Source organism: Schistocerca americana, chromosome X, assembly GCF_021461395.2.
Source record: "Schistocerca americana isolate TAMUIC-IGC-003095 chromosome X, iqSchAmer2.1, whole genome shotgun sequence".
Taxonomy (NCBI): Eukaryota; Metazoa; Arthropoda; class Insecta; order Orthoptera; family Acrididae; genus Schistocerca; species Schistocerca americana.
In genome coordinates, this window is record NC_060130.1 from 1,011,106,271 (window position 1) to 1,011,131,968 (window position 25,698).

Below are 25,698 nucleotides of genomic sequence, written 5' to 3' on the forward strand. Positions count from 1 at the left end.
TAAATGTAAAATTGTGAACTTCACAAAATGACAAAATATCGTATACTATGACTATATCAACGAGTCACTGTTGGAATTGGCGAACTCATAAAACTAACTGGGTGTAACACATTGTAAACATGTGGTAGACCTTGGTTTATTGGTATAACACTGGGAAGTGTAATCAGTCTACGAAGGAGATTGCTTACAAATAACTCATGCAACCCATTCTAGAATATTTCTCACGTGTGTGGGACCCATACCAAATAGGACTAATAGGGTATACTGAATGTACATAGAGAAGGGCAGCATGAATGGAAACAGGATTGTTTGGCCTGTGGGAGAGAGTGACAGTGGCACTGAAGAAACTGAACTGGCACACTCTTGAAGATAGACAAACTATTCTGACAAAGTCTACTAACAAAGTTTCAAGAACCAGCTTTAAATCATGACTCTAGAAATATAATACAACCCCTTAACTATCGGTCACATATGGATCATGAGGACAAGATTAGAATAATTACAGCATGCACAGAGGCATTCAAATGATCATTCTCCCTGTGCTCCATATGTGAATGGAATGGGAAGAATCCCTAACTGATACAATGGGACATATGCTCTGCCATGCACTTCGAGGTGGTTTGCATAGTATGGATGTAGACGTAGATAGATGTAGATATGTGTTTATTAGTGTTTGCCAAATTATGTTTCTTGCTTTATCATCCACACCAAACTTTTCCAACATTCTTATTAATATATTTTTGGATGTAATGCCACATCATCATATAAAACACTTAAAATAAAATAACTGACATTTCAGCTATGAGGAAGGTCTTGAGGAAAGCTGCTGCAACGTGGTTGAAAGGTCAGTTATTTTAGTATTTCAAGTATCTTCTAAGATGATTCAGAAGGAGTGACACCAATCGCAGAACGCTGTGTATTTATATCTTTCAATATTATTACTACCATCACTCAGTGCTTATCATCTGAGAGTGGGTGTTATTTGTATGGTCACTGCAAGAAGAGAATGTTGGAAACAACCTCATCAAGAAATGAAAAACCATGGTGTTTAGGATTCACAGTTATGGCAGCTTAATTTGTGGTGTAACAAGCTGTGTACCATTATCTTGGATTACTCCAAACTGCCAAGTATCGTCGAGTGACAGCAAGAAACGTTAATTTTGGTAGGTCCATGCCATTGTGGTACTTAGTCTGGTTCAAGTCTTGTGCTCATTTTATTTATTTATTTTAGACAAAGAATTCCACATTTAACGTCTCCCTTCTTTCCACCTGATTAGTAACATTAAGATAACGTTTCACATGTTCTCAACTTGTTCTCTGTAATTAATAGCCATGCAACTGATGTACACAATCAGTATTTGATACACCAGCCATTTGAACAATACTAAACAGAACATTTGAGCAACAGTAAAAGTACTTACATGGAAACTAGTATTTATCACACCAACGTTGCAGATCGAGGAACATTCTGATCTTGATACCATGCCAACATTTCATTTGAGAATGTGTCTCCAACTGACTCTGGAGTTACAGTATCTTTAACTGAAGTATTTGGGGATGCATCCTGGACCCTATTTCAAGACAAATTAGCAAAGACAAATTAGCAAACACCAAGAATTACTGAACTGTTACTGAGAAGGTAACTTTTTCATTAGATATATTTTGTATTTTGGTGTGTATATGGTTTATTACCAGTATTTGCAAACGTACATATATTTGGTTAAAAGTTCAAGGAACTGTCCTATCTTTTGGAACTAATAATTTCTTCCTTGGCGACAGAGAGGGGCATTTGTAAATGAATGCAAAGAAAGGGCAGGTCATTCAGATCTAATGATGAGAGGGATTCATATCTTGTGATCCTGCCGTCTTCGCAAAAGGTGGGTTCCTCTCACCTCGGTGTTCGAGTGATCTGCCCTTCCTTTTTCACCCATCCTCAAGCTATCTCTTTTTCCTCCTGGAGGGAGGAACTAAAGGTTTCCCAAAGCTAGGATAGTTTCTTGTACTCTTCTGTGTGCCTATTGGCAGTACTAAGATTTTCAGCTTCTGGAGGTAAGTGCTAACCAGCTGTTCTATCCCATAATTTTACAGTTTCCTCAAGTGAACTTTCTTTTTCATACAAATGTAAATATTCTCTCACGCCGTAAAACAACTGAGATAGGCACATGAAACAAATATGCACTACTTACTTAAGCTAAAAATTTATTGCAGTAACATTCAATTTGATGGCTACATGAAACTTGTCACTTAAATGATTAGTAGTTTACCTTAATTCATCCGATGCAGCAGGATCCAAAGGTTTACATGTCATGGGCTGCAGAGGCTGATATATTCCTTTTTGCTGGGGTGAGGCCTGAGGCTGTTGACAAGTATTACTTGCTGCTTTGCGGAATTTTGTACTGTACTTATAAAAATCTGACATTTCAAATGGCTTTGTCACTTCACGGTATGGCTGCCACATACCAGCTTGAACTACAGTATGATTCTTTGGGGATTCAAAAGGAACAATTGTATCGAAGCTACCTACAGTGAGCATTGTGGGTGTAGTAGCAGTATTTGCAGTCATCGTAGTAACATAAGTATCACTACCTTCGGAACGTGCACCATCTAAAGTGGCAGACACAGGTGAAGACAACAAGCCACGAACGCTAATAGGTACGGATATTTCTCCATTATGTGACACATCATTATTACAAACTTCGGCGCTCACTTCACACTTTTTGAGAGCAGATGGGTCACGGGAAATGACATCTATATCTTCACTCATCATTTTCACTGTAGTTCCTCCTGTCCTAATTACAGAGGGGCTACCGTGTCGCTGAGAAATGGGGCTACCATGCCTCTGAGAAATGGGGCTACCGTGTTGCTGAGAAATGGGGCTACCATGTCGCTGAGAAATGGGGCTACCGTGTCGCTGAGAAATGAGCTTCGTGCGTCGAGGTGTTGAATCTAATGATGTTTCGTACCACTCCTTCTCTTTGGGCTTTCTGTTGCTAGAACAGTGATCCACTCCACTATGTTGTTGTCCGACACTGTCAAGAGAGTGTGCACGCACTAAACCGTGCGAATCGATGCTCGCAGCTTCAGGGTACATCTGATTTGGGAGCAGTGTTTGAGGCAATGACACTTTGTGTGTGAAATGTCCGTGCGGTGGAACGAGACAGTATCCATTATTTCTGTCTGTGCACCTTGGGTCTGAGCTATAATCAGCATCACTCTGAGTTGAGCCAACCACCTTTCTTCTGTCTAGACTTCCAAACCTGCAAAAGATTAGATCACAAACAAATGAAAGCGTAAAAATAATAGAGGCTCATTAAATCTACTCTACATTGTTGTCACTGTCACTAGTCAGGCAGCACAACTCTCCCTAAACATTTTAGGCGTAGAAGTAATCACAGTCAGCAAAATTTTGTCTTTCAGCAAACTGTCATGTCACTATTATGAAACGGATAGATTACTACTCAACATATAGCAGAGATGTTGAGTAGTAGATAAGCACAACAAATTAGACAAAACGCGCGCGCGCGCGCGTGTGTGCGTGTGCGTGTGTGTGTGTGTGTGTGTGTGTGTGTGTGTGTGTGTGTGTGTTGTCAAAATCAATGAAGGCCTTTCTAGCCGAAAGCTTACTTGTTTGATAATCTTTTTGTTGTGTCTATCTGTGACTCAACATCTCTGCTATATGGTGAGCAGCAATCTCTTCTTTTCATAATGTTATCATGTCACTAATCATTTTAAATTATCAAGCCCACCTGAGACTACTTATTCTAAGAAATCCAGTGGTGTTTGACTCATCTTTCACTTGAAACCTCAAACTAAGTCATTAATGACTACTGAGGACATCAACATTCTGATACACTCAAACATTTAGAGACAGATTAAAGGGAAGCTACTGCTTATATGGCCCTACAGAACATTTAACATGACAAATATGTAGGCTCCCACTCATTAAAATTCTTCTGGACGTACTATTATTTCAGCATAGGTAATACTGAAAATAGTAGAATAATAAAACAACCTGTGTTTTGACCATGTTACAGCCTTCCTCAAGACATAGACTGATTTAGCTGGGGGTACGTACCCAGTATACTGCACTTCTACCTTTGTCAGAAGACCACTAATGACAATTTTTTAAGTTTTTACTGGCCATAGCTTACTCAGCTTGCTTACAACTTTTAGCCACTGCAAATTGGTGACAAGCTAGTGGGAGCTGTGTTTCCCTGCTTTGATAAAAGAAGTAATAATAATAATAATAATAATAATAACCTGTGTGAGGTTGATAGATCCTCCATCGGGCGCCTCCCCAGGTGGCGGATAGGGGAAAGCCTCCCAGATATGGGTGGCACCGAGGAAATCAAATGCTCGGGGCGGACCAAAGCTATCACATCCTCGAGGATAAGTACCCGGAGTAAAAACCGGCGAAACGAAGAAAACTAACACAAAAGCCCAGACACGTCTGTGTGGTAACCACCGGTACTCTGGCCAGCGTCTGTCACCAATGGTGCGGCTGATACGAGCTCCAGGAACTGAAAATCTCTGGTTCTACCAAACTGGCGCAAGCCAGACGAATTACAAGCATAATGGCAAGTACACCTAAAAACAACATTACCCCAGGTGGACGATCCACCCGTCGCGAGACGGCAACCAGGCACTCGGATTCTGGGGGACCTGGAGATGTGCTAAAGGGCGAGTCGGAGCGCTCTGGCAAACTACCCAAGAAAACACACACATACTTTGGCACCTTCAACATACAGACACTAATACAAACGGGAAAATTACACAATCTAACAACGGAACTCACCAGTCAAAAGATCTCGATCCTAGCGCTACAAGAAACAAGATACACGGATTCAGACACAATAGACTACGGAAACTACAGATTCTTCAAGAGTGGAACCAACAGGAAAATCGGCAAAGGAGGATCACTCCTCGGCACGGCCTTCGCAGTAAACAAAAACATCCTAGACTCAGTAAAAGAAGTCAACGCGATCAACAACAGGCTCATGACCATGCGAATCAAACACGCCAACAAGAACTACACCCTCATCAACGTACATGCCCCCACGAACGCAGACAACAAGGACAAACCAGAAGAAACAGACAAATTCTGGGACAAACTCGAAACCACCCTGGCAAAAATACCCCAAGACAACGCGAAAATTCTACTAGGCGATTTCAACGCACAAATCGCCAGAGAAAAACGCTACAGAAAAACAGTAGGAAATTTCCCTGCACACAAATTCACCAACAAAAACGGCACCAGACTGATCGAACTCTGCCAGCAAAACAACCTCAAAATCATGTCAACCTCCCTGATGAAAAAGCCCAAGAAACAAAAGACGTGGCGATCACCAGTCCACTCACTAGGCGAATTCCAGATAGATCACGTGGCAATCTCCTATGAATACCAGAAAGAAATCCACGACGTCCAAGTGAGAAAAGGCGCCAACATAGATTCGGACCACTACCTAACAAGAATCAAAATCAAACTCACACCAAGAAGACAACACAAAAAGAAATTGACCTCACCGAAATTTGATACAAGAAAGATCAGAGAATCGAACATCACAGAACACTGGGAAAAACAAGAGGCGAAAGATTGGACCAGCTTTAAACAAAAAATTGTGAACACAGCCAAAGAACTGATCCCGCTGACTAGAAAACCCAGGCACCCTTGGTGGAACACTACCTGCGAAATCACCCTACAAAATCGAAGAACAGCTTTCACAAACTACAACAGCAACAAAACACAAGAAACACAGGACAACTTCTATGAAATTCAAAGACAAACATCGAAAACAATAAGACAAGAGAAACGCAAATACATAAACGATCAGCTAAACTCCATCGAAGAAGACTTCAGAAATTTCAACACACGGGATTTCTACAGGACGTTCGCCAACCAAGTCAAAGGATACTCACCACAGAACCTCTGCTTCAGAAAAGAAGACGGAAAACTGGCACTTACCAACAAAGAAAACTGTGAAGAGCTCGCGAAGTACTTTTCAAAATTACTAAATTGCCCGGAACCTCACTTAACCTTCGAACCCTGAGAACCGGCCAACGCACCGGAAGACTCACCATCACCAACAAAAGAAGAAATCCTCCACTGCATAAAGAAACTGAAAAACAACAAGGCAGCCGGTGAAGATGGAATAACGGCAGAACTGCTGAAGAACCTAGGACCAAACTCGCTAAACAAAATCACACAAATCATAAAGAACACCTGGACAACCGAAATCATACCTGACGACTGGAAGACCGCACTCATTCACCCGCTACACAAGAAAGGTGACAGGACAGACACAAACAATTATAGAGGAATTTCCCTGCTACCGGTCATCTACAAAATTCTATCAACCTGCCTTCTCACCAGAACGCAAGGACAACTGGAACCCGCCATCTCGGAATACCAAGCGGGTTTCAGACCCAACAGAGCCTGCCCCGAACAAATCATCAACCTGAAATCAATCATAAAATCCCACATGACAAGCCCCAAAAAAATCATCTGAACTTTCATCGACTTCAAAAAGGCTTACGACTCGATCGACAGAAAGTCCCTCATCCAAATCCTCAGAGAAAAAGGCCTAGACCAAAAGACCCGAAGACTAATCGAACAGACACTAACCAATACAAAATCCAAAGTCAAATTCATGGGCGAAATCTCGGACCCCTTTGAAATCCACACTGGCCTAAGACAAGGAGATGGACTATCCCCGCTATTGTTCAACATCGTCCTGGACAAAGTAATGAGCGAATGGGAAGCTGAAGTCAGGAGACAAAACACCTGGAGACCAGTCACATTAGGAAGGAAAAGACTGGAAATCCCTTACCTAGCATTCGCAGACGACCTAGCGATACTGACCTATGACCCAACATCAGCAAAAACACAGATCGAAATCCTGAAAGAATGCGCCGAGAAAGTCGGCCTACAAATCTCTTTTGAAAAAACGCAAGTCCTAACAAGAGAAGGCGACGACATCACAACCAAGTACGGCAAAATTAAAGGGGTCACACACTTCAGATACCTAGGCGAAATCATCGAACCGACCGGAACAGAGAAACTGGCTTACGAAGACAGACAACAGAAGACACGGAAATCACTAGGCATGGTACGAAACGTCTACAACAAACTATGCATTTCCAGAAACACCAAGATCAGACACTATAACACAGTGATCAAACCCGCCGTACTGTATGCCAGCGAAACACTAGCACTCAACAGGAAAATCAAAATTGAAGAAATCAAAAAAGAAGAACGCAAAATCATGAGGAAAATTTTAGGAGGAAGACCCACACCAGATGGCTACAGACTACAGAAGAACTCAACAGTAGAAGCATATTCGAACATCGAGAACGATATGAGAAAAAGGCGCCTTAAATTCTACGGACATTTAGATAGACTCCCTGAAACAAGACTCACCAAGAAAATTCAAGACACTTAAAGTCTCGACACCCTGGATGGAAGGAGTCCGAAAAGACCTACAAGCAATTGGCACCACAAACACCACAGACAGAAGCACCTTCCGAAAACACATAGACAATTGGGAAGTAAAGTCAGAAGCGCTAAAACAGCGGACCAAACAAGAATGGTCTGAGGAGAGAAAAGAGGCCCTCTCCAAGAGAATGAAGGAGTACTGGAAGGACAAGAAGAACAAGCCTTCAAAGTCATAAGCTTAACGATTTCCTTTTAGGGAAAATTCGCCAAAAATAAATAAATAAATAATAATAATAATAATAATAATAATCATAATAATAATAAAAAATAAATAAATAAACCAGTGCACTTGCAAAACTGAAATAATTTTCTCCATTACTAACAGCAACTGAACAACTTTTAAAAGACTTTAATTGCTTCATGGTAGTACAGAAATGAGTCATATGTGAGTTCACATGTATTCAAATACCTGCCAGAGCACTTTAAATGTACTATGGATAATGTGGTGGCATTTATGATTGAGTTACAAAGTTTTCTGGTGGGCAGCTCCATCTATTCCATGAACCAGCATCTTCACAGAAAGTCTTAAAGTTAATGACTGCAATTGTATTATTACTAATATGAACACAGTAATAAAAAATGATATCAAGCAGAACAATATGTGCATCCTTGACTTCTTTCCACAACCCAGTAATCCATCTCTTCAGAATTCATGGATATAGAGTAATCTTATCTAAAAGAACACCACAGGAACAACATCTGCATGTTGGTGTGGCTGTGTGATGATAAGTGTGTCTAATAGTAGAGAAAGAGTAAAAACACCTAACTGCAATTTCATGACCTCTTAAACTTTAGTGAATCTATATGAGGCAATGTATAGCTTTTACTTCTATGATAAATGGAAGAAACATATTCCTCTGTTGTTGTCATCACTGCTGCTCTTGTTACTGCTTCTACCAACTGGTGGCAAAGTGGTCTGAAAGATAGATTAGATTAGATTAATACTTGTTCCATAGATCACGAATACAACACTTCGTAATGATGTGGAACGCATCAGGTTAACAAAAGATGTCTGTACAAGATATTACATTACACAAAATATTGCATGACACTAATGTTTAAGTTAGGTTGGTCCCCCCCCCCCCCCCCCCCCCCCCCCCTGCTTTAATTTATATCTAAAAATTCAGGCAATGAGTAGGAGTTGTCATCTAGAAATTCTTTTAATTTATTTTTAAATGTTGGTTGACTATCTGTCGGGCTTTTGATGCTGTTTGGTAGGTGACCATAGACTTTTGTGGCAGCATAATTTACCCCTTTCTGTGCCAAAGTCAGATTTAACCCTGCATAGTGAAGGTCATCCTTTCTCCTGGTGTTATAGCTATGGACACTGCTATTACTTTTGAACTGGGTTGGATTATTAACAACAAATTTCATAAGTGAATATATACTGTGAGGTTACTGTGAGGATCCCTAGATCCTCAAATAGATGTCTGCAGGATGACCGTGGGTGGGCTCCAGCAATTATTCTGATTACACGTTTTTGAGCAATGAATACTTTTCTACTCAACAATGAATTACCCCAGAATATGATGCCATACGAAAGCAGTGAATGAAAGTAGGCATAGTAAGCTAATTTACTGTGATTCTTATCACCAAAATTTGCAATAACCCTAACAGCATACGTAACTGAACTCACACGTTTCAACAGACCATCAATGTGTTGCTTCCAGTTTAACCTCTCATCAATGGACACACCTAAAAATTTTTAAAATTCTACATTAGCTACAGACTTCTGTTCAAAGTCTATATTTATTACTGGAGTTGTGCCATTTACTGTACGGAACTGTATATACTGTGTTTTATCAAAATTTAAAGACAGTCCGTTTGCTGAGAACCACTTAATAATTTTGTGAAAAACATCATTTACAATTACACCACTTAGTTCTTGGTTTTTGGATGTTATTACTATACTTGTATCATCAGCAAAAAGAACTAACTTTGCATCAATGTGGAATGGTAAGTCATTAATGTATATTAAGAACAGTAAAGGACCTAAGATCAAACCCTGTGGGACCCCGTACTTGATTAGCCCCCCCCCCCCCCCCCCCCAGTTTGAGGAATCAGCTGTTGTTTTAACATTGCATGAACCACTTATTTCAACTTTCTGCATTCTTCCAGTTAAGTATGAATTAAACCATTTGTGCACTGCCCCCCTCAAACCATAATGATTTAGCTTATCTAAAAGAATTCCATGATTTACACAATCAAAGGCCTTTGAGAGATCACAAAAAATACCAATGAGCGATGTCTGGTTATTCAGAGCATTTAATATTTGATCAGTGAAAGCGTATATAGCTTTTTCTGTTGAAAAGCCTTTCTGAAAACCAAACTGACATTTTGTTAGTACTTTATTTTTACAAATATGGGAGGCTACTCTTGAATACATTACTTTCTCAAAAAGTTTTGATATAGCTGTCAGAAGAGAGATTGGGCAGTAGTTGTTGACATCCGACGTGTCGCCCTTTTTATGCAATGGTTTTACAATGGCATATTTCAGTCTATCGGGGAAAACACCCTGCTCCAAAGAGCTATTACATACGTGGCTGAGAATCCTACTTATCTGTGGGGAACAAGCTTTAAGTGTCTTGCTGGAAATGCCAACAATTCCGTAAGAGCTTTTACTTTTCAGTGAGTTTATTATTTTACTGATTTCAGAGGGAGAGGTTGGTGGAATTACAGTTATTTCAAACTGCACAGGTATGGCCTCTTCTATTAGTAGCCTTGCCTCTTCTAGTGAAGATCTAGATCCTATTTTCTCCACAACATTTAAAAAATGATTATTGAAAATATTTTCAATTTCTGATTGTTTGTTAGTACACTTGTCACTCAGTTTTATGGCACTAAAGTCTTCCTGTGCTCTTGGTTGCCCTGTTTCCCTTTCAATAATATTCCAAATTGCTTTAATTTTATTATCAGAGTTACTGATCTCAGACATGATACACATGCATCTGGACTTTTTAATAACTTTTCTTAGTACCGCACAATAGTTTTTATAATATTGAACAATTTCGGGGTCAGTACTCCCTCTTGCTGTTAGATACAGTTCTCTTTTATGGTTGCTAGATATTCTTATTCCTTTAGTTAGCCAAGGTTTTTTATATGTTTTCTTTGAATTATGTTTAACTATTTTCTTGGGAAAACAATTTTCAAATACCCTAAAAAATGTTTCGTGAAATAAATTATATTTCAAGTTTGCATTGGGTTCCTTATACACTTCATCCCAGTCTAGCTGCTGTAGGCTTTCCCTAAAGTTTGCAATATTTATATTGTTAATTGAACACACTGCTTTGAAATTCTGATTTGATATACTGCATGGAGTTATGTCATGTACTGTAACTAGCTGTGCACCATGATCTGAAAGACCATTCTCTACAGGATAAGCATTTATGTCCTTAAACTTATCTTGGTCTATAAAAAAGTTATCTATCAATGTACTGCTGTTCTTTGTTATCCAAGTAGGAAAATCAATGACGGAGCTCAATTTGAAAGAACTGAGTAATACTACAAGGTCATTATTCCTATTACACTCTTTCAGGGAATCAACACTGAAATCCCCACAAATGATAATTTGCTTCCCCCTGTCTGACAGATAGCACTACAAAGCATCCAAGTTTTCTAGAAATAGCTGGAAATTCCCTGAGGGGGACCTATACACTGTTACAATTATGAAAGTGCCATCATTTAGTTTAAGTTCAGTGGCACATGCTTCCATATGTTGCTCTACACAAAATTTTTTTGTTAGTCTCATCAACTAAAAGGGTGAGGGAACAGAGAGATCGGTGGGTTGAGGGGCAGAGGGGAGGGGGAGAAGCGCATAGTCTCACAAGCCTCGTTTAAAAAGTTGATGCAAGATGTCTCCACAAAAAAAAGAGAGAAATACCCTATTGGGGTAATGTTTATGTATGGAAATCCTGTGTGTCCTTTTCCAACATTAAGGGTGAAATGATACTTCCAAACTCCCCACTGAAAGCAACTATTAAGCTTTCCACCTACAAAACTTCATAGCAAGCAGTAGTTTTTTTAACACTCACTTAGTAGTCTTTCCAATGCTACTGGTAAGTGTCATTGTATTGTACTGTATGGAACTGGGGACCTAGAAATGATGGAGAGGCTTTGTCCCCACCATAGCCCTCAGTGGTTTAGAACCCCACAACAGGCTACAGCAGTCCACTCACCTCACCGCCACCTCACATCGAACCCAGGGTTATTGTGCGGTTCGGCCCCCAGTGGACACCCCCAGGAACGTATCACACCAGACAAGTGTAACCCCAAATGTTTGCGTGGTAGAGTAATTATGGTGTACGCGAATGTGGAGAAAGTGTTTGCGCAGCAATCGCCGACATAGTGTAACTGAGGCGGAATAAGGGGAACCAGCTTGCATTCACCGAGGCAGATGAAAAACTGCCTTAAAAACCATCCACAGACTGGCTGGCACACCAGATCTTGACACTAATCCACCAGGCAGATTTTTGCCGGGGACCAGCATGCCTTCCTGCTCGGAAAGCAGTGCGTTAGACTACACGGCTAACTGGGCGGGCGCGGTAAGTGCCATACTATGATAACTATTGGGAAGGGTGTGATTGTCCTAGATAGTGTCTCAAATAACCTTATAATGCATGTCATTGCTTCTGTGGATGTGTCACTCACTACACAACTTATTTTGAAATTCCTAAATGTTAAGTATTCTTCTGACAGACTTTAAGCCCATTCACTCTTAGTATCATTTCACATCTGATACTCAAACACTGGATCATGAAACTCGTCCAAAATTCTTGTGCTGGAATTGTTTCTGGAAAACTACTATGTACGATGACAATTCCAGTATAACATCAAGCTTTTCTATTAAATATTCTCATGTACTCCCCCCCGTAATTTGCAGAATTCTTGTCTTTAGTAATTTGTCAGTCTTTAGTCACAACTTTTGAAAGCCTAATGGTCTCTTGCACACAAAGGCTTGAGAGCAAATACAACAGTGTAATTTTTAAGAATGGCATGAACAACAATGAAGTCAGCCATGTGATACAAATTTGGGAGACAAGTGTCATTTGGTTGTATTAGGTTGTTGACAGAATTAACCTGGGATAAGCTGATGTCAAACCTTGCAGTATGCTATGTGAACTTCAGTCTCCAAGGAGTAAATTAAAGCATGATTGCACAATAATAAGGTATTTTACAAGGTGACACAGAATACAGAGAATGCTGTTATATTCTGGAACACGCATATAGCAGTATTTTGTATTTCTAATTGAATTTAAAGGGAATCAAATGTAGAAAGAAGGATAACAACTACACTTTTAAGCCCGCCATCTCTGGGATTAATCTTGCTTCTGGGGCAAACTCCTCAGCCTTAACAGGAATGGTATAAAAGTTTCCCCTACACCTCTTCACACTAACAAAAACTTATCTTACCTATTAGGAGCTAATTACTTCATTAGTTTCATGTTCTATGGATCATTTGCATGAAAAACAGTGATGACATGGGCCCAGTCATTTTATATTACATCATAATTATTTTCTAAATGTGCCTAATGTTGATCATTTAAAAGTTATTGTTATTATTATTATTATATGCAGATGTGTGTTAGTAATTCCTAACCATCATCTTTTACACATCACTGTAACACAAATTCTTTTACAAAACAGAGTGAGTTGTGAAAGAGAAACTTTTTCAGATTATTTTCAAATTTTACTTTGCTGATTATCAGACTTTTTATATCACTGTGTTAAGTGATCCAAAAATTTTGGCTGCAACATTATGCAAACATTTTTGTGCTAAAGACTATTTTAATGTGGAGTAATGTCATTTTTCCTTCTGGCAGTGCAATTATGTGCAGAAATGTTTCATTTAAACTTCAGTGGATTATTTATAACAAACCATGAGGGAATAAATATACTGCGAAGCAGTAGTCAAAATGCCCAACTCCTTAAAGAAATCTCTACAAGATGATGATAGCTGAGCACCACATACTCCTACAGCACATTTTTGAGCAAAGAAGACTTGCTTTCTGAAAGATGAATTACCTCAGAACAATATTCCGTGTGGCATTATTGAATGAAAATATGCAAAATATGTCATCTTACTAATTTCTCTCTCGCCAAAGTTTGCAATGATTCTAAGTGCAAATATGGCAGAACTAAGTTGTTTTAGGAGTTCCAAGATCTGCTTTTTCCAGTTTAAAGTCTCATCAGTATTGACACCTAAGAATTTTGAGTTTCCACCCTAGTTATTAAATCCTCACCATGTGTTACCTAATCACTGGTGTAATAGCCTTAGCTGTCCAGAACTTAATATGTTCTGTATTTTTAAACTTGAGGGCAAATGATCCACAGCAAACCAGTCAATGATACTTTTAAGAAACTTGTCTACCATTTTTTTTCTATTGCTGTATGTCTGGTTGGATTGATTACAACACTAGTGTCATCTGCAAAAAGCACTAATTCTGTTTGTTGTATACTGGATGGGAGATTGTTTACACATATGAGGAATAACAACAGATTTAAGATTGAGTCTTGGGGAACCCCATATGTGATTTCTCACCAGTCAGAAACCTTTCTGCGTTGTTTTGGTTAGATATTACATTATCCATTGGTTGGCTACACCATTAATCCCACAAAACTTCAGTTTATCTAGGAGAATATTGTGATTCACAAAGTCAAATGCCTTTAATAGGTAACACAAAATACCAAATGGCACTATTTTGTTATTTAATGCAAATTTGATGAGTTAACATGTAAATGGCAACTCAGTAGAACAACTCTTCTAAAACCCAACTGTGATTTTCTGAGGCAAATACTGTTGCTAAGGTGAGATACTATTCTAGAATACATCACCTTCTCATAAATTTTGAAAAATGTCAGTAGCAAAACAGGCCAGTACTTACTGAAGTCCTCCCTATCACCTTCCTTAAAGAGGGGTTTAACAATGGGATATTGCAGTCTCACTTGAAAATTGCCTTGAGTTAGTGATTCTTTACAAATTCAGATAAGACAGGTATTATTATATGGGAACAAATCTTTAGTACTTTATTGGAAACACCATCAAAACCAGATGAGCTTTTATTTTTAAGAGAATGTATAATTTTCTTACTTTCTCAAGGAGAAGTTGGTGATATATTCATATGACTGAATTTCATCAGGGTTGGTTTCTCAACATATTGGTGTGACTTTTCTCTGGAACTGTTTGTCCCTATACTTTCTGCTACATTTAATAAATGAGTATTAAATATATTTGCTGTCTGTGACACATTGATAGCCCTTGTATTCAGTTGAACAGTAATGTTATCCTGTTGTGTCTCTCACTTCTCTACATTCCATATAGCCTTCAGTATGTTGTTGGAATCACTGACTTCCGACAATGTGCACTTTCCTTGATTTTCTGATAATTTTTCTTACTAATTTTGAGTAGTTTTTGTAGTGTGCAACTATTGCAGGATTTCTACTTGTTCTTGGCAAAAAGTACATTTTCCCTTTTCCTTTCACATGATATTTTAATTCCTCTAGCGATCCATGGTTGTTTTAAATCGTTAATGTCCCTTCTGATTAGCGTATGTTGATAGCTATTTTCAAATGATGATATGAATTTATAATGATCAAATTTTATGTTAGCATTTGGTTCATCATAAATTTCATCCCAGGTCGTCATCTGTACACTATTCTTAAAAAACATTTGTCCTGGAGTCATTAATTATTCAAACTGATTTCCCTGAGGAGTAGCCATACTGTAAGGCACCATGTTATTTATCCTAACTAACTGTGCATCATGATCAGAGATACCATTTGTTCCTCAGTAAACAGTCATTTTCTTGCTTTGAGCTTCACCAGAGAAAACATTATCACTTAGGGTCCTACTGTCTTTATCCACCCGTGTTGGAAAGTTGATTATTGAGATCATATTGCAGAATTCAAATAAGGTTTCCAGATCATTTTTCCTATCAGAATACTTCAGAAAATCTGCACAGAAGTCACCACAGACTATTAACTGCCCGCTGCTGTCTCACAGATAGCATAGTAAGGAATCCAAATTCCTCAGAAACAATTCAAAATTGGCCAGTGGAGATTTATATATATTTACAATTAAAAGTTAACTATTTCTCAGTATTAATTCACAAGCACACACTTCTATGGGCTGATCAGTTCCTTCAAATGAAGCCCAGTTCCACTAATGTTCCACTATATTATGGAAGCTAATTACTTCCATAGTTTATCTTTTCTTGTTTCTTTGTTTTGTCAAACATAAGGATGAAGAGAAATAGATTAGAATGTATAGCTGGATACCTTCCACGTGAAGTTACATTTCTAATCGACACTCAGGTAGATGTGTTCCAATCGTTCATACACCTCCTCGATCTGCAGAAAAAGAGGAGACAGAGCTGCTTTCATTGCAGAAGATGATAATGGTGGCACTGTCATTATTGTTTGCTGTGAGACAGCAGGAAATTCAGGAACACCATGAGCAATATGACCTACCTTTGGTTTGAAGACAACAGATTGGTTAGCAGATTCACCCCTACAAGTGCAGTTACATATCACTGGATTTCTACTTGCTTCTATAGCCTTCAACATAGACATTTCAGCTTCTGCAACTTTGTGCTTTTGCATCTTCCATCTACAGAAGAGATGAAAGATAGCTTTAAAAATCTGTAAATCTTTGTAGATACAACTGCAGTTCATATTCTGATAAATGAAAGAAGGAAGTTTCGGGCTCAACATCCCACTGACAGAAATCATTAGAGATAGAGCACGAGGTCATTTAGGGCAAGAATGAAGCAGGAAATAAGTCATGTCCTTAGAAATGAAACATCCCAGCATTTTCCACAGAAAATCTAAATCAGGATTACGTAAACTGTCCCCATTTAATCCTCACTACTTCAAAATGTGAGCCCAGTGTGCTAAACACTGAGCCACATCACTTGGTTACATGTTTTGTTACTCTTATATTTTGTTCATGGTCTTCTCCAAGCTATATTTCTGCTGAACAGTTGAAACATGCCTGTGGGAATGGACAGATAAGAGATCATCTTATCACCAATCTGATAACTTTCCTTTACCCCACCAAACATTAACATACCATGGCACAAGAACCAAATTCTTGTCATTTATAGCACTCACCGGATGGAGAAAATACCACCACAGTTGTAAGACACATAGTCATCTGCTGTGCATTCTGGTGAACAGGTAAATCTAATGCCAAGCTGAAAGAAATCATCTTCTCAAATTCATGAAATATGCTTGATGTAAAGTCACATTGCAATGTCTCTAAGAGATATCAAGGAGTTCTGCAATTCAAACTGTCATATGACAGTCATGGTTATGCTGAGGTGCTGAAATTGTTACAACACAAAAATCTCCAGTACACAGTTTTCCCTTGTTTTAAGTAATAACTGCAGATAATTTTAAAAATCTCCCCTCCCTTTCTGACTTCTCTCTTTTAACATCGACAACTACATTCTGACACATTATATATGTTCTGTTAATGTGTTGAGTATCGGTGATACTTGCTGAAGACAGCTTGTCCCCTTGTTTCACTGGATGTTACTACACCCTGACTGCCAACCCAAACAACTGGGAGTTTGTTTTTCAGTTGTTAGAATCCAAATTGATCACACAAGCAGCTAAGAAAACAGTCTGCTGAGATAGGGTCCTGTGTACTTGAGGAAATGTAATGCAATTGTGATGTGACAGACACCTCAGATGTTGAAGTTGACTGAATGTTTACTCTCAACAATAACTGACTTTCCTGTGATATGCACACACTGAAGTTGAACGTTACACAGTATCTTCTTAAAGATATAGCCACTGAGACCAGGATGCCCATTACCTCTTATACACAATGTACCTCTGTTACCTCAACCACGGTTGCTGAAGTAAGCACAGGGTTTACAGCACTGGAGGAACCAGCTACATTACTATATGCACGTTGTAAGATGGTTCTTGGGGATGACTGATAGGAATTGCAGAATCACAGGAAACTGAATGACACTAGCTAGTATTAACAGCTTTCTGGTTGCCATCAAATTTAGCTAGCCAAAGCAAAGTTAACACTTGCTAAAATGTTACATGTAATTGAGCTTGAGATTACGGATGCTATAGATTACAGATGCACATGTGCCTCAGCAATACAGATAGCCATTACATAAATGCAAACACCTCTGGTGAGAGGCCAGACAAATGTGTGGCTCCTGAAGAAGGGCACTTGAATTTTCAATTATTGCAGGAGCCATAGTCGGGTTGATTGGCTAATCTCGCCTTGTAAAATCAACCGAAAAGGCCATGCTGTGCCGGTATTGCGAAGAGCTGAAAGCAAGGGGAAATTACAACTCTAATTTTTCCTGAGGGCATGCAGCTCTAATGTATGGTTACATGATGATGGAATCCTTTTGGATAAAATACTCTGGAGGTAAAGTAGTCCTCCATTTGGATCTCCAAATAGGTACCACTCAGGAGCATGTCAACATCTGAGAAACAAAACTGGCATTCTACGGGTTGTATCATGGAATGTTAGATCCCTTAATCAGGTAGGTAGTTTAGAAAATATAAGAAGGGAAATAGAGAGGATGAAGTCAGATATAGTGGGAATAGTCACATTCGGTGGCAGGAGGAACAGGACTTCTGGTCAGGTGAATACAGCATTATAAATACAAAATCAAATAGGGGTAATGCAGGAGTTGGTCTAATAAAGAATAAGAAAACAGGAATGTGGATAAGCTACTATGTACAGCATAGTGAACATGTTACTGTAGCCAAGATAGACACTAAGCCCATACCCATCACAGCAGTACAGGTTTGCAGGCGAACTAGCTCCGCAAGTGATGTAGCAATTGAGGAAATGTAAGATGAAACAAAAAAAAATTATTCAAATAGTTAAGGGAGATGAAAATTTAACTGTGATGGAGGACTGGAATTCAACAGCAGGAAAACGAAGAGAAGGAAAAATTGCAGGCGAATGTAGACTGGAGGAAAGGAATATAAGATGAAGCCACCCTGGCAAAATTTTGCATAGAGCACAATTTAATTATCATTAAGAATCACGAAAGAAGGCCGTATATGTGGAAGAGACCTGGAGACGCCAACTGGTTTCAGACCGATTTTATAAAATAAGACAGAGGATGTGGCACCAGATTTCAAACTATAAGACCTTTCCAGGGCCATATGTGGACTCTGACCATAATTTTTTGATTGTGAACTGCAGATTAAAACTGAAGAAATTGCAAGAAGATAGGAAATAAGTTGAAAGAACCAGCGGTTGCTGAGAGTTTCAGAGGGAGTATTAGGCAATGACTGACTAGTAAAAGGAAAAGAAATACAGTAGAAGATGAATGGGTAGCCTTGACAGAGGAAATAGTGAAGGCAGCAGAGGATCAAATAGGTAAAAAGACAAGGCCTATCACAGGATATATTGCATTCAATTGATTAAAGGAGAAATATCAAAAGACAGAAAATGAAGCAGGCAAAAGCGGATAGAAATGCCTAAAAAATGAGATTGACAGGAAGTGCAAAATGGCTAAGGAGCAATGGCTAGAGGATAACTGTAAAGGTTTAGAAGAAAATTTTGCTAGGGGAAAGATAGATACTGCCTACATGAAAATTAAAGAAGAAAAGGGAAGCAGCTATATGAATATCAAGAGTTCAGTTGGAAAACCAGTACTAAGCAAAGAAGAGCAAGCTGAAAAATGGAAGGAATATATAGAGGGTCTATATATGGGAGATGAACTTGAAGGCAATGTTGTAGAACAGGAAGAGGATGTAGATGAAGATGAGATGGGAGACATGATATTCCAAGAAGACTTTGAAAAGCTCTGAAAGATGTAAGAGAAAACAAGGCCCCTGGAGTAAACATCCCATCAGAATTACTGATAGACTTACCCATAACAAAACTATTCCATATGGTGTGCAAGATGCATGAGACAGGCAAAATAACCTCAGAATGTAGCAGGGGTAAAACACGGGGAGTAAAAGACTTTTTACAATGTGTAGAGAAACCAGACAGCAGTTATAAGGGTCAACAGGCATGGAAGGGAAGCAGTGGTTGAGAATGCAGTGAGACAGGGTTGTAGCCTGTCACTGACATTATTCAATCTGTAGAATGATCAAGCAGTAAAGGAAACCAAAGAAAAATTTGGAGTAGGAATTAAAGATCAGGGAGAAGAAATAAAGACTTTGAGGTTCGCCGATGACACTGTAATTCTGTCTGAGACAGCACTTGCAAGAGCAGTTGAACGTAATGGACAACACCTTGAAAGGAGGATATAAGATGAACATCAACAAAAGCAAAACAAGAATAATGGGATGTAGTCAAATTAAATTAGGTGAAGCTGAGGGAATTAGATTAGGAAACAAGATATTAAAAGTAGTAGATGAGTTTTGCTATTTGACGAGCAAAATAACTGATGGCAGATAAAGTACAGAGGATATAAAATGTAGACTGGCAATGACAAGAAAAGTATTTCTGAAGAAGAGAAATTTGGTAACATTGGATACAGATTCAAGAGTTAGGAAGTCTTTTCTGAAGGTATTTGTCTGGAGTGTAGCCATGTATGGAAGTGAAACATGGGTAATAAGCTGTTTAGACAAGAAAAGAATAGAAGCTTTTGAAATGTGGTGCTACAGAAGAATGATAAAGTTTAGATGGGTACATTATGTGAGGAGGTAGAGGACAAATGTAAGGATGTAGAGGTGCATATCACTAGGGGTAAGATGGATACTGCCTACAGGAAAATTAAAGAGACCTTTGGAGAAAAGAGAACCACTTGTACGAATATCAAGAGCTCAGATGGAAACCCAGTTCTAAGCAAAGAAGGGAAAGCAGAAAGGTGGAAGGAGTATATAGAGGGTCTATACAAGGGCAATGTTCTTGAGGACAATATTATGGAAATGGAAGAGAATGTAGATGAAGATGAAATAGGACATACGATACTGCGTGAAGAGTTTGACAAAGCACTGAAAGACCTAAGTCGAAACAAGGCCCTGGGAGTAGACAACACTCCATTAGAACTACTGACAGCCTTGGGAGAGCCAGGCCTAACAAAACTCTACGATCTAGTGAGCAACATGTATAAGATAGGCGAAATACCCTCACAGACTTCACGAAGACTATAATAATTCCAATCCCAAAGAAAGAAGGTGTTGACAGATGTGAAAATTACCGAACTATCAGTTTAATAAGCCACGGCTGCAAAATACTAACACAAATTCTTTACACATGAAGAAAAACTGGTAGAAGCCGACCTTGGAGAAGATCAGTTTGGATTCCGTAGAAATGTTGGAACACGTGAGGCAATACTGACCATACGACGTATCTTAGAAAATAGATTAAGGAAAGGCAAACCATTTCTAGCATTTGTAGACTTAGAGAAAGCTTTTGACAATTTTGACTGGAATATTCACTTTCAAATTCTGAAGGTGGCAGGGGTCAAATACAGGGAGGGAAAAGCTATTTACGATTTGTACAGAAACCAGATGGCAGTTGTAAGAGTCGAGGGGCATGAAAGGTAAGCAGTGGTTGGGAAAGGAGTGAGACAGGGTTGTAGCCGATCCCCGATGTTATTCAATCTGTATATAGAGCAAGCAGTAAAGGAAACAAAAGAAAAATTCGGAGTAGGAATTAAAATCTATGGAGAAGGAATAAAAACTTTTGAGGTTCGCTGATGACATTGTAATTCTGTCAGAGACAACAAAGGGCCTGGAAGGGCAGCTGAACGGAATGTACAGTGTCTTGAAAGGAGGATATAAGCTGAACATCAACAAAAGCAAAATGAGGATAATGGAATGTAGTCAAATTAAATCAGGTGATGCTACGGGAATTAGATTAGGAAATGAGACGCTTGAAGTATTAAATGAGTTTTGCTATTTGGGGAGCAAAATAACTGATGATGGTTGAAGTAGGTAGTATTTAAAATGTAGACTGGCAATGGCAAGGAAAGAGTTCCTGAAGAAGAGAAATTTGTTAACATCGAGTATAGATTTAAGTGTCAGGAAGTTGTTTCTGAAAGTATTTGTATGGAGTGTAGCCATGTATGGAAGTGAAATGTGGACGATACATTGTTTAGACAAGAAGAGAATAGAAGCTTTTGAAATGTGGTGCTACAGAAGAATGCTGAAGATCAGATGGGTAGATCACATAACTAATTAGGAGGTATTGAGTAGAATGGAGAGAAGATAAATTTGTGGCACAACTTGACTAGAAGAAGGGATCGGTTGATAGGACACATTCTGAGAAATCAAGGAATCACCAATTCAGTATCGGAGGGAAATGTGGCAGATAAAAATCATAAACGCAAGAGATAAAGACAGTAAGTTGATACAGAAGGATGTAGGTTGCAGTAGTTAGTCACAGATGAAAATGCTTGCACAGGATAGTGTAGCACGGAGAGCTGCATCAGACCAGTCTTCAGTCTGAGGTGATAACAACAACAGCAACAACAAGAACATTATTAACCACATAAAATGTCGAGCTATCTATTACCTAAAGGCAGTTGTGACCACAACGCCGCCAATAATAGTCAATGCCATTTGATTTCTATCACTTCAATTCAGGTACTCAGAGTTAATTACATCAAAGCCTCATCGTATCAGGAGGAGGTGGAGGAGCAGTCTGGCAAAACAGGAATTTCAGGCTTAAGCTACAAGAAAAATAGGAAAAACATTTCACAGATACAGAGAATTAATAGCTGGCACTTTTTCTACAATTGATTTGACCAAATAAAAAAATGCAAATAAAACCCAGCCTCCCAAGTACTTCTTGGTCAAAGTGCTAAAGACCAGTGTTACAAGACCAGATTTGATTCCTGACTTGACACACATATTATGTATCTCATAATGAACTGATATATCTTACTGTTTTACATAAAAGACTGTTGAATGGCCGCATGCCATCTCTGAGGGAGGAGGGGATGAAATCTGATGAAAAAATTGCATCACTGTTAATGAACTATGATATTACTGGTTTTAATTACAAATAATACTTCATACCATTCACGATCATGCTGTGACTCAATACATTCAGACGAGACCCCACGAACTGGATGATGAGTCGAAGAGTACCAAGATTTTTCTTGATCTGGGACATCATGTATCCTGTTTACTGAAACTGGACCTGGGAAATTAACAGCAAAAAAAATAAAGATTGAGTCCTTTTAAACTGAAGTAAGTATATGTAGTAATTTAAGTAAGTATATGTAATACCTGATCCTATAAATATTGTATCTGAAAGAATTTAGCAAAATTCATAAATGTAGCATCTCACCTGAGACAATAGAAACAGAGAACCTACAAAAAATAAACTATATTTTCATATTCTCATAATATACACAGAGGTTGGGCAACAATATGAACACCCAGATACAAATATTTCACCTACAGAATCCATTTTTTTTACCTGTAACAGACTGACACCATCTTTTATTTTCCCATTTCAGTATAACACCCCTATGAAAGTCCTGAGACACTATTACATCTGTAATTGTTGTGATGCTGTGCTGAATTATGGTCATGTTTGACCTTACATAGTTCATCAAGGCCCAATTATCAGTTCCCACTTAGTTGGTGCATCAGTGAGAGCAGTCACAAAACTATTAGGGGCACCTCGAACTACTGTATACATAGACATACTAATATCTTCATATTGTACCCACAATCACATCCATATCCAAAGTAGGGTCATCAATGAAGTACAGTACTTAGCACTGAAAGCAAAGTTATTATGAACACCAACATACAAGCAGAACAGAACTAAATTACTCAATAGAGCATGTGGCAATTTATACAAACACTGAAAATCCCAGAACAGAAGAACATAAAAACCATAACAAAATTCAAGAACATTCCATAAATGGTAAATACTAAATAACAAATAACTGCTTGTGGTTTGGTTTGAACTGGTGACCCTTAGCACGCCAGTTAGTGATGCTAACCGCTATGCCACACGTGCAGCACAGCTCATAGCATTGCTCCCTCTGCTGGAGAAACAGTAATCCGATGTTTCAGAAGTTCTCATTGGAGTTGACTGCAGCACCCTGGATCTAGATGTTGTCAATGGTCCTCTGTATCAAAGTGCTGGTGTATACTTACGTTCTGGTTATGTTGTCACATCCTCTTAGTGATGATGACCATCGAAAGTGGCTCCTCTGGTCAAAGCTTTGTGGTCGCCTAGAGTGTCTTCAGTTTCCTTGAATGGGAAGCACCCATTGTCAATCTGCGCCTCGGTACTGCAGTGTGGCTTCATATGGAGGACATGGACAATGTCTTTGAGCTTTTGTCTTCTTGATGAAGGATCATAATCCTTTACATCGTATGTGACAACTGACAAGCGACGTAGGCTATGACATGGCCCAAAGTAACGCTTTAGTAACTTTTCTGATAGTCCCACTTTCTGCAAAAGCGTAAAAAATATCCTGGGCTGTAGCTCACTGGCCAGTGCTTGGCATTCTAGCCTCTAGTGCTCCTAGCCCTCATGGGCATCCACAGTGCGTATGCAAGCCAGCCATTTTGCTTGCTTAATCCTGGTGATGAGATGTTTCATGTAGTCATCCTGAGTACTGTCCAGATGAAATGGGAACAGTGTACCCATTGTTGTTTCAGCCCCATGACTGTGGAGTAGAAAGAATGATGTGAAGACTGCAACATCTTGCTTTGCTGCATTAAATGCAAATGACATGAAGAGCAGTACAGTATCCCAGTCTCCCCATTTGACATCAATGTACACAAGAGCGTATCTGCCAACGTCTTATTAAAGCAATCTACGAGGCCATTCATATGTGGATGGTAGGCAGTTATCTTGTGGTTTATGCCACAATATCAAATTACCTCTGATACTTGTCTTGACAGAAAAACTTTTCCACTATCATAGATCATCAATCAAATTGCTTCATGCTTTAGAATTATGTCTATACGGGGAACCTTGTAATTTCTGGAGCTTAAGCAGTCAGATCAGCTTTGGTGGCAGTGCAGCACATGAGGTAGTCAATTCCCATTTGTTGACTTCAGGAACCTCAAAAGGTCAATTCCAATTCAATGGAATGGTGCTGCTACAGGCAAGATTTGTATCAGAAGCCTCAGAGGTAAATGCAGCATGTGCTTCCATTGGTGGCATTGCTTACAGCACCAGGTAAATGCGGCATGTGGTTCCATTGGGGGCATTGCTTACAGTGCCTCACACAGTGACCAACAGATCGGCTGAAACCTGGCCGTGATACCCAGCCATAGATGAGCTCATGTGACAAGCACTAGTTCCTCTTATACAATGCTCCGTTTATTAACTGAAATTCTCTTCTGGTCAGTTCCTCTTTCTCTGAGGCTTCTATAGTGCTCAACAATGCCTGGATCTTCCCTCTGTTCAGCAGCTATGTCATTTAGTGCAGAGACGACTGAGATTTCATCCGTGCTGCTGTGTTCCACCAATGGATTCCTTGAAATGCGGTTGGCATCCTTGCATTTGCATCTGCTTTCGTATATCACTGTAACATCATACTTCTGAACCCTCCATGCCATCTCACTAGTCGATCCAACGGATCCTTTTGCCTAGAGAGCCAGTATAGAGAATGGTGGTTGTAATGCCACAACGAAGCATAGAAAAGGCGCAGTAGATGAAAAGTGAACGCTCATGCCATCTGTTGGATAGTTGCGCAAACAAAAGCACAGGTGCTTCCACCTGGTGGCAGTCAAATGAAATAGCGCTACGAGTAAGACAGTATCTGAATAGTGCTGCGCTCGGACGACGAAATAAAGAAGCATTAAACTAGGATAATATTATTATGTACGGTAAAAAATATAAAATGACTGTAATTGAATATGGTAATGTTATGGTATGTCCATTTGTAAATAGAGAACTTGGCATAGTGTAAATTAATGTTTAAATGTGAGGGAAATCCCTGAGAACGTGGACAATGCAGGTTGGCGCGTCAATTTGGCAGTAGAGAGAGATGTGTTCTGGAACCGTTCAGATGCAGAACAGAGATTACACAGCGCGAAAGTGACGGTTTAAGTACGGTATGGTAACGTTGCTTATAGACAGTTAAAAGTGAGCTTTCAACAAACACGAACTGGATTTATGGTGTGTCATCAAGTCAAATGGACAATAAGGCTTGCAGGATGCAACATTTCGAGGGAGATGGGTTGTGAGCGATATAGTTGCTGTTCCCACTCAAAAAGCACATGGCACGCCTTGTGGAAGTCTGCGTGATTTACGACGGACTGCAGCAACCAGCAGCAAG

General features: G+C 39.2%; 1 protein-coding gene across 3 annotated transcripts in view; it reads right to left on the reverse strand.

The window, feature by feature from the left end:
• LOC124554806 overlaps positions 1-25,698 on the reverse strand; it is a 185,420-nt gene that overhangs the window by 19,214 nt on the left and 140,508 nt on the right. For all 3 annotated transcript variants that reach the window (XM_047128462.1, XM_047128463.1, XM_047128461.1), the window contains 3 exons: positions 22,460-22,583; positions 2,265-3,257; positions 1,422-1,571 (listed from right to left, as the gene is read on the reverse strand). In XM_047128462.1, the coding sequence (XP_046984418.1) occupies positions 1,439-1,571; positions 2,265-3,257; positions 22,460-22,583 (1,250 nt within the window). In that variant the 3' untranslated portion in view covers positions 1,422-1,438. The remainder of the gene's footprint in view (positions 1-1,421; positions 1,572-2,264; positions 3,258-22,459; positions 22,584-25,698) is intronic.